At 45.3% G+C, this 14983-nt stretch overlaps 1 protein-coding gene across 1 annotated transcript in view; it reads right to left on the bottom strand.

Moving 5' to 3' along the window:
* LOC128534662 (scavenger receptor cysteine-rich type 1 protein M130-like) overlaps positions 1 to 14983 on the bottom strand; it is a 44273-nt gene that overhangs the window by 26090 nt on the left and 3200 nt on the right. Inside the window, exons 9-14 of the mRNA XM_053509110.1 lie at positions 14343 to 14654; positions 2916 to 3221; positions 1775 to 1840; positions 1106 to 1411; positions 914 to 991; positions 710 to 829 (exon numbers count right to left, since the gene is read on the bottom strand). Of these exons, the coding sequence (XP_053365085.1) occupies positions 710 to 829; positions 914 to 991; positions 1106 to 1411; positions 1775 to 1840; positions 2916 to 3221; positions 14343 to 14654 (1188 nt within the window). The remainder of the gene's footprint in view (positions 1 to 709; positions 830 to 913; positions 992 to 1105; positions 1412 to 1774; positions 1841 to 2915; positions 3222 to 14342; positions 14655 to 14983) is intronic.

Below are 14983 nucleotides of genomic sequence, written 5' to 3'. Positions count from 1 at the left end.
CGTGTCAAATTTACTATCGCTCCTTGCTCACGCCTTGCTCACTAGTCAGACCCCCCCCCAGGTATGTGAAGGAGCAGGGCCGCGGAATCAGTCACGGCTGGTGAGCTGGTGCCGCTAATGATCCTGGACTTCTCTCTGCGCTATAGAACACAGCGGTGATTGTAGCTCGGGGTCTGTCTGTTGGGAAGCTAGATTTTTGCTATGCGGTGGACGGTTTAAAAGATACAGTAGTGGCACATGAGCGGGGCAATGTGATGCACCCCAGAGACTTTAAAAAGGGGAAATGCCGCCCCTTTGATCTCCGCCAGAGGACAGCACGTGAACAAGCTGCGCCAGCTCCCACCTTCGCATCCCTGCCACCGAAGGGGAAAAGGCTGCAGAGAGAATTGTGTTAGAACACCGTCACCACTTACCAGCCTGTCAACCGCATGCCAACAAGACCTGCACGTGCATCACCTTCTTTTCCCTTTCTTTCTGTCTTCCCTTCTTTAACCCTTTCCTTCCCCCTTTTTCTAAATAAATGACACTTTTTTCTGTAAGACCTCGTCTTGTGTCTGTGCTTCATGGTGCCGCCCATGCGGTCTAACCCATTACAATCACTCTGTGTAACTTACAGATATTTATTTAATATCTAATTTAGTCTAGGACTGGGCCAGTGAGGCCAGTTTCCATAAAGTAGAGTGGATATAAATCTGTGAATGTGTGGTACCTCTTCTGAGCACTCTGTTCTGGTAAAGCAGTGCCACCAGCAGTATTAAGGCCAGGAAGAACAGCGTTCCCAACACAGATGGAGCTCCAGATGATGTAGTAATACATATGTAATCACTTACTAAAATCAAATTATTAAAAAAAAAAAATTAGGACAGTGTGGTCATGAATTAAAAAAAAAATGGTGGATGCAAACAAATTGTACCTGTTGTGTTTGCTGTTGACAAGATTTTAATATCAGTAGACTGTGATACCTCTGTAATAACACTGGACACTATTAGTTCTGCACATAGAGAAATAACAAAATGAGTTCATGTAATAGTTTGTGTTTTTAACCCTATGAGAAAAGTGTACTGAGTGGAGAGAGCAAGCTAAAAATTTATCACACCCCTCTGACCTGCACAGGTGACTCGAGCATGAGAGCAGTCAGTGTGTTTCTTCAGGGAATGATGACAGTCCCACAGGTGAATCTCATCCCCTCGACACTTCACTCTGTTCAGCCAGATAGTCCCTTCACCAGGACCAAAGCTAACATTCCTATCAGCACTCAGCGCCGAGCCACAGCCCAGCTGTCTGCACACCACCTGAGCGTTCCTGATGTTCCACTGATCATCACAAACGGAGCCCCACGTAGCGTTATGATACACCTCCAACCTCCCAGAGCAGCTTCCCTTTCCTCCACTCAGCCTAAGAGACCAGTGCTCTACATCACACACATCACACATGAGAAAACACACCAACGCTTAAGAACAGCTTCTCTCACACACCTCATTATAACACTATAATAGTAGAACCTTATATTCCAATCAACATGGTTTAGCTCAACAGAAACAAAAAGTTTTTGTGCTGTTATGAATCTCATCCTATCTAATCACTCTATACTGATTGTATCGCTGGTTTAATTTTCACAGCATTAGAAAAGGTTTGATGCCCTACCGATGGTTATAAGAAGGAATGCATTTAATTCCTTAACAAAATAATACTTCATAAATACATAAGCAATATCTTCTGTCATTAAAAAGGCAAATGCATAACAATAGTAATAGCTTTAACCTTTCAATCTTACTTGTACAGTGTTTCAGCGATGGAGATGAAGCAGATTTTTCTTGCAAATGTAAAGTTGTTTCATTAACTGTAGAAACAAAACACATATAGACTTTTGTTCTGCAAAACTACTTTACATTTCAGCATCATTAATTTATGTTGCATGACTCTGATATTGGTATTTGAACCAAACCTTTCCTAATATTTTTTGGGGCTGGTCGGCACACACAAAAGCCATACACAAAGCTGGATCCTGTGTGGCGAGTGAGGCAGCTTGTATGGGCAGGCACTTATTTTAAAATCCGACAACCTGCCTGTAACCATAATTGAAGCACAGATGGATGAAGTAATGTGGAGAGTGGGAGAGAGTTGAATGGGGACTATATGTTTGAGAAAATACCTAGCAGATGGTAACATTACATGTTGACTTTAAGCCTCTACTCGTTGTAAAGATGATGAAAGTGCTGAGAAACAGCCAAAGAGATGATCCAAGTAAGCAGTTTTTTTTTTTTTTTCAGTTCCAGTGTATTTGGTAACTTTTTCTACACAAGAAATAGCCCTATGGTTAGATCTAGTTAGCCAAAAGGCTAGTTCCTCTTAGCCATGTGGCTAGCCCCGGTGAAAGAAAAAAGTTATATTTTTACTACATACACGTAACATTATAAGATAGTTACTTGATTTAGGTTAATGAGACTGCAAAAGCTTTATATGAGTCTCAGCTGAACTTTGGAGTAAATTTTTGCATAGAGTAAGGGTTGTGGAATTTGGCCTCGATTACTTACATTGTACTTGCATTCTGGCTGACTAACGTTACTGAGTTTTTGTCAAGGTTGTTCATAACTTTGTTTTTGGATTGGACTTTGTGTTGTGGTGTCAGGACTTTTATTTTAATTTGGGTGATCTGCTGTGCTTTGCTGTGCTCTGCTCACAGTTTTCTGTTTCATACTTATGTTTTAGCTTATAATTATCAGTATTATTTAAGCTCCTAGGTTTCTTGCTTCCTTGCCACGCACTGCTATACTAATCTATTCTGACTCTTCGATAAATATTTATAATTTTTATATCATTTGCTGTCCTGTGTCTTTTTCTGTTTATTTTTTATGTGTTTACAAAGTGTGTTCACATTTACACAATGCTTCCACCTCATCTCTAACATCACATACCTGTGCAGGTAATATGAGCCACTTCATCACTATTATCACATCTGTTCTGTCCCCAGGGTGAAGATGGACACTGCCACAGATTAGAGTCGTGTTTCCTGCACTTCACATGATCCAGCCAATTAGGAGCAGATTCCACTCTCGCTCTTGCTGAGTCCAAACGCTCGAGTCTTCCACAGTTCAGCTCTCGACACACCTTGTTTGCTGTTTCTAAGTCCATCTTCTCTTGACATACATTACCCCAGGTTCCATTGTAGAACACTTCGAGATTCCCTTCACACCCCTCTGTGAGTCGCATCTCTTTAAACTCTAGTGGAAAAAGAGCAACTTATACTGAAGATAATATTTTATCAATTCACTGTGCTGTGAATTTACACATTAAATATAGACGTGTATAGATGTGTAATCCTGGTAACCCAGGTAGTCAGTAAAGGGGTTAAAAGCATATTAAAAGTTGAAGAAAGCTAAGAAAAGAAAAAGGGAGGAAATTTTCAAAGAGAAAAATATTCATCCAATCACAGGCCACACTTCAGTGACAGACAGGCCTCACTTTAGTGACAGTGCCAAAATTTCTCAAAGCAAAATAGCAGGTTGAATTACATAAACTGAAAAAAAAAAATTTTTGCCAAAAAATTTTTTGCCACTGCAATTTATTGTGGTTGTATATTTCAAGTGAAAATGTAATTCCAGCAATTCAATGCAAAGATATTGTAGCGTTTTTTTATCGCTCAGAAGGAACTTGGAGAGACGAGTGAGCTTCCTTGCTGCCCAATGCAAATGGCTGGGAGTAATTTATTCAGCACCGGCACGAAATAGCATGAACAGCACATTCAACAGTCACACACGAATCCACACTTAATAGAACACACATCTAACCCACACACACACAACCTGGCCGAAACCACTAACCCAAATACCCTTCCCCAACAGGGTAAACACATAACAACCCCTCCCGCAAAGCATGATGGTTGCTAGTCGAAACCCCGCCCATGCCACACTGCCCCCACCCGAGCTGTGACTGTCCCTGGTCACGATGGCGAACTCAGTCCTGGAAGCGTGACGGTGGTCGGCGCTGGCGTTGTGAACGCCAGAGTCTTTTTGCACCCAGTAGACTACATCGGAGAGCTGGGCAATTACCGTAAAGGGGCCCACCCAGTGAGACATAAGCTTAGGCGAGAGCCCCCTTTTTCCTTCCAGGGAAATACTCCCCAACCTGCTCCCCAGTAGCAAAGTCTCGCCCCCGGCTATGAGTATCATACAAGCGGCGCTGCTTAACACCAGCGTCCGTCAAGTGTCTACGCGCCAACTCGTGGACACGAAACAGTTTGTCTTTTAGGGAACAAAAATAATCTAACCCAGGCTTCGTGGGTTAATCCGATTGTGAAGGTGGCCCGAACACAAGGTCCACAGGTGTGCGCAACGAGCTAGCTCTTCCTGCTTGTCGTGCTTGAATTCCGGGTAACCCCGGGTAGCTCGCGGGTCTCTAGCTCCTCGCACGTGGCCTCCTTACGGTCACCCGCGCCGAACCGGAAGTGGAGCGACTCCCGCAGCTTCGCCCAGTCCTTCCGCTCATCAGCCCGGAGGTCTTCCAACGCCTGGAGCGCGTCGCCCTCCAGGAGGAGGGCCACCCGGACGGCTGTTTCCGCCGGGGACCAGCCCGAGAAGTCGGCGGCTAGCTCCACTTGGGCGGGGAACACATGGGGTTCGACGGCGCTCGGTAATGTCACATTCAGTAACAAGATGGGATTATTTCCTTAGCAGCAGCAACAACATACATGCTGTTTACACTTTGTTAAATTTATATTGCTTATAAATAAAGGTGACCATAAAAACTTTGTAATTAAGAAAAACGTATAGTGTGGATAGTACGGTTTAATGTCAGTCTGATTAAAATAAATTATTTCATGCAACGCAAATACAAAATTTCAGTTTCAGTTTAATATTTACCATGAAGTTATAAGTCTTGAAACAATTAATACCTGTCGCACTGTGACTTTGTCACATATAAAATTGTACACCAATGGCTGAACTGCAATTTACCCCATTTCTCTTTTTTTGTAATTTATATTTATATCCTTTTTATATATCTTGTAGTTTTTGTCCATCATCGCTCTAGGAACTCTGGTCAGTTCTCACATTACCCTATGTGTACAGTATGTATTACCCTGACTGTATGTAAGATATACAGTGTGCAGTCTATAACCTGTCTTACTATTACTGTCTATCTATCTATCTATCTATCTATCTATCTATCTATCTATCTATCTATCTATCTTCTTTGTCTTGAATTGTCCCTATCAGTTTCTTTTTGGCTGCAGTTACTCTGGTGTCACTCGCTGAACCCATGCTGTTTGACTGCTTCCTAAATTTGTTTCTGCTGCTGTACAGAATTTTTCCACAGACGTTAAATTACTGAGCTTAGGGGCAGAAACAGGCCTGGATTGACCATAGGGCACATTTTTGGGCCGGGGCTGTCAGTCATAATTTAATATTTTTTAAAAAGTTTATTAGGTCAATTTATTTATTACCGCAACGGTAAAGTATCTGAGAGACGAATCGCAGCCCATTGGTTGACTGTCTTAAAGGACATTGAGCTAGTTCAATAAAATCTCAGGCCACGCCCTGCCTCTCTCCTGGCCAGCCCTCATCTCCCCTTGACAAAATCTGCTATTTAGAGTTAAACCGGAGTTTGAGATGAGTCCGTCTATAACAATGAATAAACCAGAAAAAGAGAGAAAGGAGCAAGGGGGTCCAAAGAAGCTGCGGAAGAAAAGATGCAAAAGCCTACAAGTGAACAGAAATGTTTGCCACCATCACACATTCAATTGCAGCTGCTGGTGTAGGACCATTAACATCTAGCAACAGTGCAGAGGTAGTCTAGAGTGCTCAGGCTGCCGGAGCGGCACAATTGAGTGTACAACAGAGTAACGTCAACATTAGTTACACAGATGAAGAAGGAGTAGCTATAAAAATTGATTCGGAGGAGGAGGAGGTGGTGAGAGACGGAACCCAGCAGGGACAGATTGAGGAAGGCTTCAGAATAGCTACGAGTCCGGTAAGAAGTAGCCGAAATGTTGGCAGAGTGAAGGGAGGGACATTTATGTAGGGAAGACAGAGGGCTTTTTGTGGTGTGTGTGTGTGTGGGTGTGTGTCACTCGTGCATTTGAGCATTTGTCGACAACCTGCACCACTAGCCTCCCCAGCTGCTACTCGCAAATGAACCGTCTGCCAATTAGGTAGTACAACAAATAAACCCCAGAGCTATATAAATGACATGGCTAACTATCGGATTTCTAGACACACGTGGGTCTATACACACGCAGAATGATTATAGCCCATGGAATTAACAATGAAAATGTTAAGTGTAGTCTACATCTTCACTAAATATGTTTAGTGATGTTTAGTGATGTTAATGACGTCAGCGTGTTTACGGAAGCGGTTGTGGGAATTATTGGGAAACTAGCGGACAATACTGTAGAGAAAAAGACTATCAGAACATTTCCCAACCAGAAGCCGTGGGTGGATAAAAACATCCGCGACGCTCTGAGATCTCGCACCCCTGCCTACAACACGGGACTTGCGTCTGGGAACATGGAACCATACGAGGCTGTGTCATACAGCGTCCGGAAGGCGGTGAAAGAGACGAAGCAGCGCTACGGGAGGAAACTAGAGTCACAGCTCCAAGAGAGTGACTCTAGGAGCCTGTGGCAGGGATTAAGGACAATAACGGACTATAAAACACCAACAACCGGTATGGCGGACGCGTCTCTGGCAGACGAGCTGAACACCTTCTATGCTCCCTTCGAGGCTGCAGCTAAAGACGCTAGCGATGCTACTGCCAGCACCGGAAACGCGTTCATCATCACCAAGCATGACGTGAGGAGAGCCTTCAAGAGAGTGAACACCAGGAAAGCAGCAGGACCAGACGGCATCTCAGGTCGTATTCTCAGAGCCTGCGCAGACCAGCTAGCACCTGTGTTCACTGAGATATTCAACATCTTTTTATCTCAGTCGGTGATCCCCACATGCATCAAAGAGTCCATCATTGTTCCTGTTCCGAAGAAACCTCATCCTGCTTCTCTCAATGACTATCGTCCTGTAGCCCTCACCTCAGTAGTGATGAAGTGCTTTGAATGCCTGGTCAGAGACTTCATCATTTCTTCACTACCGGACACACTGGACCCACTACAGTTTGCATACCGCCAAAGCCGTTCCACAGACGATGAAATCTCTCATCTCCTCCACACATCATCAACAGGAGCCCAGTGGAGAGAGTGGACAGCTTCCGATACCTCGGTGTTTACATCACGCAGGACCTGTCATGGTCCTGTCACATCAACACCGTGGTGAAAAAGGCCTGGCAGCGTCTCTACCACCTCAGATGCTTGAGAGACTTTAGACTGCCCTCTAAGGTGCTCAGGAATTTCTACTCCTGTACCATAGAGATCATCCTGACGGGAAACATTACGACCTGGTTTGGAAACAGCACCATGCAGGACAGACGAGCTCTACAGAGGGTGGTGCGATCAGCTGAGCGCATCATCCGCACCGAGCTCCCTGACCTGCACTTGATCTACAGCAAGCGGTGACAGCCCGGCCAGTAGAAGCGGGCGCGCAACCGCTGCAGCGTTTTAGTGACTCCGAAGTGTCCCGCACCCGCATGCCCGTGAACCATTCCCAACACTCGTGCCCGCAGAGTCCGCGGCACCAGCAGCTGAAAAGATTTGCCAGCGCCACACGGCCGTTCCCAGTGGCGATAGAGTAAACCCTCCCGCAACGCTAGTCGATTAAACTGCGAGTGGAGAGCTTTTTCCTCTTGTCCCAGGTGAGCAACCGCGGCATAATCCGGTCTCTGGCCCGCGTTAACCCAACCCAGTACCCGCTGCAGCGCCGGATCCTTCTCCTGCTCGGCAATGAGCTGATCACGGTCCATCTGTGGCACAGGCGGAACGACTACAGGCGATGCTTTAGGGGACGCAGTAACTCGGCTGCACGCCGGCTCGGACGGCGGATTACTGACGGAGGCTCCAGAGGACTGCGTAGGGAGAATGTTCTAATTCACGGGGGTCGGGGAGTGTTCGATGTCGCGATCACCCACGTGCTCTTCAACCCGCTCGCAGTGCCGACAACGCTCTTTGCTACACGGCCGGCAGGATAAAGCGTCGGCGTTAGCATGCAGTTTTCCCGCTCGGTGCTGGACGGTAAAGTCTTAGTCCTGCAACCGCTCGAGCCAGCGCGCCAACAGCCCCTCGGGCTCTTTAAAACTGAGCAGCCACACCAGCGAAGCGTGATCTGTCCGCAGCGAGAAGGATTGCCTGTATAAATACGGCCTAAAATGTTTCAGGGCTGTGACGACCGCTAACAGCTTGCGCCGCGTGACGCAGTAATTTTTTTTCGGTCCAGACAACGCGCGGCTGAAGTAGGCGATAGCACGCTCTTTACTCTCGGAAACCTGGGACAGGACAGCCCCCAGCCCTACATCGCTTGCGTCCGTGTCGAGGATAAACATACGAGATGCGTCAGGATATCGAGAACGAGCGACGTGACCAGAGCTTCCCGTAACCGAGTGAAAGCACGCGCGTGCACCCTGTCCCAGCGAAACGGCAGATTCTTTTTCGTGAGGCCGTGCAGCGGACTGGCGATCGTGGCAAAATCCTTCACGAACCGGCGATAGTAAGAAGCTAACCCGAGGAAGGTGCGTAGCTGGGACACATTTAGCGGTTCAGGCCAATTCTGTACCGCCGCAATTTTGGCCGGATCGGTGGCAATCCCTCTAGCACTAATTACATGTCCTAGGAAACCGGTCTCTCGCTGCAACAGCTGACACTTTTGGGGGTTGAGTCGCAAATTCGGCCGCCGGATAGCCAAAAATACTTTCTGTAGGTTAGCTAGAGCGACCTCAAACTCCCTGCCGTGCACCAGTAAATCGTCCAGGTAGACGACACAACGGTTGCGAGGAATATCGGCTAACACCTTCTCCATCAGTCGTTTGAACGTAGCTGGAGCGTTACATAGGCCGAACGGCATGCGCCGGAATTGCCATAGCCCTTGCCAACACAACCAGTGAAGACCACAGTCCGGACGCTGGCTCTATGACGCCCGAGTCGGCCATCTCACGTAGCTTCTGCTCGGCGATAACTCGTTTAGCTAAGGGAAGACGTCTCGGATGTAACCGAACAGGAGCTGCGTTACCCGTATTAATCGTGTGCTGCACCAAATTGGTATGTGTGCACTCGCGCTCATCAACCGCGAAAATGTCCGCGAACTCGTGTAACAGGGATTTCACGGTGTCGGCCTGTGTCTGATTGAGCCCTACGCTGCTACGCTGCATAAGCTCGGCCATTATTCTCGTTCGGTCTGCTACCGAATGTTTACATGGTGCGCCCACCGGAAGTTCCGCCCCCCTGGTGCGCTCCACTAACATGTCCGGCTGCGCTTTGGGCACTAGCAACCTGGGTAACCCGAAGCTACCACGCAACGTTTCGTCATCGAGATTCAGTCCGGCACCCCACCTTTCCAAAATATCCAACCCCAAGATACAATCATCCTCAATGTCGGCCACAAAGAATGGATGAAAAAGAATGATTGCACCTACTTGTATTCGCACTGTGCGACAGGCCCGTATCTCCAGATAGCTCCCCGACACGGTGCGAATGTTCACGGCTGGGGCCGGCAGCATACAAACACGATCGCCTTGTCCTAGTACTCCCCAGCGCAGCAGCGAAACTGTAGAGCCGGTGTCTACGAGCGCCCGTAGCAAAACGTTGTTTCCACAGTTAATGTAGACCCCTGCGCGATTTCCCACACGTCCTGACCGGAGGTTGAAATCGGCAGTCAGGGAAACAAAGAAAGCTGTGGGAGGCGGCTTCCCCTCGGCGCCCCCCGAAGCTAGTTTAACGGCTGCTGGGGTACGTTGTCCTCAGGCCTGAGAACCTTGCAGCAGTAATCCGGCGGTCCCTGGCCTCGGCGTCGTCGTGGAATCTCAGAAGCTGTGTCGAGGCCTAGCCACGACGGGTAGCCCTGTCCCCAGCTAGGTTCACCTACCGAGCGGCCCTGATCCACGGGAGGTCGCTCGGCTCTTTCGTCGTGGCGTTCTGCCATGATGGGTTCGGCGCGCTCAGCCTCGCGCAGCGCCTCAGCCAGGAAAGCCGGTGCCGCTAACCGGATGTGCTCGCGAAGCCGCCACGGCCGGATTCCCCGCAGGAACGCACGGCGCGCTAGCTCCTCCTGCTGGCTGGGCCCAAACTCCGGGTAGCCTCTGGGCGCGAGAGACCTCAGGTCCATGGCGAACGCCCCCAGTGGCTCGGAGGCGCTCCGCACGCCGGTTGCCAGCTCCGAGATCCAATGCCGGAACCTGGAACGCGCCGCTCCGCTCCGGTCGCCGCTCTTTGCCCGCACTGGCCCCATCAGGGAGGGTCTTCTTCCTCCTCAGCTGCTCTGCTACTCGGCGGCCTATTTGAATCCTCCGGATTTCCTCCGGGGTGCGCTCTAACCCGCGACTCTCTATCCCACTTCTGACACCAATTGTAGCGTTTTTCACCGCTAAGCAGGAACTGAAGAGGCGAGTGAGCTTCCTGGCTGCCCAATGCAATGGCTGGGAGTGTTTTATTAGGTTGAGACACAACGGCACATTCACAATAAACAAGTCACACAACCACAAGACACACTTCTAACCCACACACACACAACCTGGCCGAAACCACTAACCCAAACACCTTTCCCCAACAGGGTGACAACATAACAACCCCTCCCGCAAAGCATGATGGTTCCCAACCGAAACCCCGCCTACGCCACAATATTTATTTCTTATATATAGTTTTTATTTTCTTTTTAAGGTCACCGGCGGTCGTACAAGCATTTCACTGCATATCAGACTGTGTATGACTGTTTATGTGACAAATAAAATTTGAATTTGAATTTGAAATAGTAAGCTATCTGGAGGACTTGTAGGCTAACACTGTGCAAATGCTCAAATTATTGCAATCAGACTTAAAAACATTTAATAGTAAACTATATTTTTGTGCAAAACTTCATCCTTGCTAGGTTGGAGGTCACTCACATGTGTGCGTGTGTGTGTGTGTGTGTGTGTGTGTGAGAGAGAGAGAGAGAGAGAGACAGAGGGAGAGAGAGAATTGCTAATAAAAGACTGTATAATAACAATAATAATTAAGAATATTTTTTTACCAAGGTTACTCGCTTTCATGCAGGTTACTGTGGTTTAATGTTTAAAACAAAATGTTACGTGCATATATCCTTTGATGTGTCATATGCCTCAGCATATTGTTTAAATAATTATGGTGGACCGCTATGGGCAAAAATGCCAGGGCAGTTTTTTGATCCTAGTCCAGCCCTGGGCGGGAAACCCATCGCTCCCGCCTGTGAATGAAAGGTTTTAATATTGAGTTTATGGCAGAGGGGTAATTTTAACTGTTTATTGTGCAACTGGCAACCCAGGCTGTTAGTTAAGGCCTTATTCACACGGGCGTTAAATTTTTGGATAAAAGAATGTGCTCTGAACATCCTAGACATTTATGTTGCGTTTTGTAGTGGCGCTTGATTGATTTCTACACCGGCATTTGTTTGTCTCTGTCTAACGTCAGCCTGCGGTTTCCTTGTGTTCGTTGGGTTTTGAACGGCAAGAAAAAGCTGCATGCAACGTTTTTTTGATGCCGTATAAACGTGCAGCCAGACAAAGGAACGTCACCAAAGCCCATGTGAACACTCTCATTGATTCCTACTGTATGTGTAGAAAACACTCGCTGCTTGATCAGCGCTCACCGGACACTACAAACGTAAGAAAAACGCTCAATTTTAACGCCTGTGTAAACAAAGCCTAAGATGGCTGCGTTCCGATGGGTAAGTAGTTTTAAATTCAAATTCAAGTTTTATTTGTCACAAACACAGTCATGCACAGTACGATATGCAGTAAAATGCCTGTACGACCGCCAGTGACCTTACACTCTAAAAAATGATTCTGTGGCCTTGTAAATTTCACAGTTATAAAAAGGTTATGTTAACTTGATAAAATCTCTAAAAGTCACATACATGATTGTTTGAGTTAGACAAATCAAAATAAATGCCTCAAAAAACTATTAATTTTGTCTTAAATTTACACTATAATTTAAGTTTACTTCACTAGTAAAAATCAGCATTTGACTAACTTAATTATATTTTTAACATGCACTTAATATTTTTTGATACATTTAAATCAAAATAACTGGTAATGGAGTAATTGTACTGATTAGTTTCAAGAACTACAATTATAAATTATTCCAACTCAATATTCTTTATGTTTAACAACAAAAAGTTAAATAATTGAGTAAATTGTCCTGTGCAAGTGCTCATGGGAAATCTGGTGTAACATCAGAGACAAGAAGGCTGTGAGGATGTGAGAATGGACATGAAGCACCTGGAACATTCTGGAACATTCCTTACAAATCCTGGTGAGTAAACAGCTAACACAAGTTACTGTAATAATGACTCTGTCTGCCTGCACACACAACTTTATAGTGTGTGAGTTACTGTTCTGAATCCTGTCACAGCCGAGCTCCAGAGCTAACGATAGCTAGCAACAGGCCAGTCCTGGGGTTCATAGTGATTTAGCTTGTTTGTTCCAACCACCGAACTGCTCGGCTAAAGCGCGGTTAATACAGACACTTAAAATCTGGCGTAAAAGGAGAGATTTAACACCGAGCAGCAGCGCGTGCATGTCTGGGTTTCCTCCGGGTTTCTCGGTGTAACCGGCGGCGGTTGGGCCGCAATATTTGAAATTCTCCCGCCAAATGCGGTGATTTTGCGCAGCCAACCGCCACTGTGGCGAGGATATAAAACTAACATGTTCAAATAATTACCGCATGTGTACCGGTCCACCTCACACACTGAACCGCGAGTCTGCTCGGTCACTCCGACACTTTAAGCAGGAAACGAGAACCGAAGCAGGTTTAAACAGCAGAAATGAGGTGCAGTGTCCGGACTCTGGCAGTGTTTTATCCGTTACTGTATATGAGTATTTTTAACATGATTAAACACTGAGCACGCAGCGGCAGATGTTATAAAATAAATGTGCTAAGTAATGTACTAGTAACTAAAGCTATGAAATATAAAGATTTAGTGAAAATACAACATTTGGGAGAATTGCGAGAAAGTAATATGAAATTTAAATATTTATATTTACAATGTTATGTATGTTCTGATATGTAAGTAAAAGAAACTAAAACTGAACAGATTTTGTGTGTTTGTGTGAAACATGTTATATATTTTCTATATCTCTTTCACAGCACCAACACCACTAATGAAGAGAAGTTGAATGGAGATAAAACAGGAGGTAAATGTCAACTTTTTAAATGTTACAGAAGTATTAAATCTGTAACCATTGAATCAAAGATAGAAATTAAAACAAGGCTTGAAATATTTCACTTTATCTATAATAAGTCTAGACTATACAAGTTTTCCACTCGAGTATACTAGATTTTCCATTAACCAAAGTAAAAAATTTATTTAGATAAACGCCTCAAAAGAACCTTCTGGCAAAAATGAATTATGTACATAATTTTAGTAAAGTGACATAGACATATTTCTAGGACACTTCAGAAATACACCAGGACACACCTAATGGAATCACAGCCATTAGATAGAATAGGAGCAATCAACTCAGGCCTGCTGAGTTGTGCTGGGTAAGTCCTGCTTGTGCTCCCACCGTAAATTTCCGGTAACAGGGATACAGTATATGCATAATGTAATTGGGAGAAAACGTGATGTCCTCATATGAGGACAGTGGGGTACCACAAGGAATATTTATCATATAACATAATATTTGATATACATTATTTTATTATACTGCATTCCTTTATTCTTGCATTTAAAAGGCATCCAATGAACCATGACAGTGGATCATAACATCTTAAAGATGTCTAGATTACTTAACTAATCTACCTTTTTTTAGATGCTTAGTGATGGGAAGGCATTGCTAAAGGGTTAGCTACAGACTTTTTTGTTACTCAAGACAACATTGACTATATTTTTTAATTATGCACAGTCTTATAACTTGCAGGCTGGTGAATAGGTACAACCAGCATTGTCAAGTGGTTTTATTTCAGCAGTGACTGGCTGCCAGTCATACTGGTGCAGGAGTTGCGATTCTCTCTACTCTCTCTCATTTATACTGCATGAAAAATCCCTCTGTATTTCTGATCACTCCATAGTCTTCTGACTAGCATGTCTGTGGCGGAGTGCACCTAACCTCCCTCAATTTACAAGTGCTGACCCAGAGAGAGCTGTTTTTTATCAGGGAAATTTGATTCAAATAATCATCAGCGTTTCTTATCATAGTGAAGCAGAAAGAACCTGGCAGAAATAAGCAAGAAGGAATATAATTGAATGACATTGCATATTGAGATAATGCTGCACATATTTGATGTACAGGTAAATTACCTGAGCACACGACTCCTACGTCCTCCTGGTGTCCACATTCCCCTTCACACAGCTGAGATCTGCAGTTCCACAGGGACGTCTCATTTCCCTCACACTCCACCTCATTCAGCCATATGGACCCAGTTCCAGGACCAAACCAGGCTGGTATGTGGGTACTGAGGGCCACTCCACACTGCAGCTGTCTGCACACCACCTGCGCATCCTTAATATCCCACGAGTCATCACACACTGTCCCCCACGAGCCGCTGTGGAAAACCTCCAGTCTTCCTGCACAGTCTCCCCCAGAACCAACCAGTCTGATTGACCTGGGTTCTAAGTTGTTTTTATTATTAAATAAATAATTTAATAAAAATAATTATATCTTTGTAAAATTTATGTATGTCTGTATAAAGTTTGTACGTTTAATGAAGATACATTAATAACATTTGTTATTTGTATGAAAAACCTCCAGCTTTATTGGACAATCCACACCAGAACCAACCAGACTGATTGAGCTGGGGTCTTTATCAATTTATACAGATGAACATTTATTGCTCAGGACTAATTTAATTAATATGCCATGAAACTAGTTCCCACTGCTTAAACTATGTTTCTTGTTCTAATTTGCTTCTTACTTGTCATTCTATAGTGCTGATTATGGA

The sequence above is a fragment of the Clarias gariepinus genome, chromosome 12, assembly GCF_024256425.1.
Source record: "Clarias gariepinus isolate MV-2021 ecotype Netherlands chromosome 12, CGAR_prim_01v2, whole genome shotgun sequence".
Classification (NCBI taxonomy): Eukaryota; Metazoa; Chordata; class Actinopteri; order Siluriformes; family Clariidae; genus Clarias; species Clarias gariepinus.
Note: the sequence above shows the minus strand (reverse complement) of the source record. Positions and strands in the feature narration are given on the sequence as shown.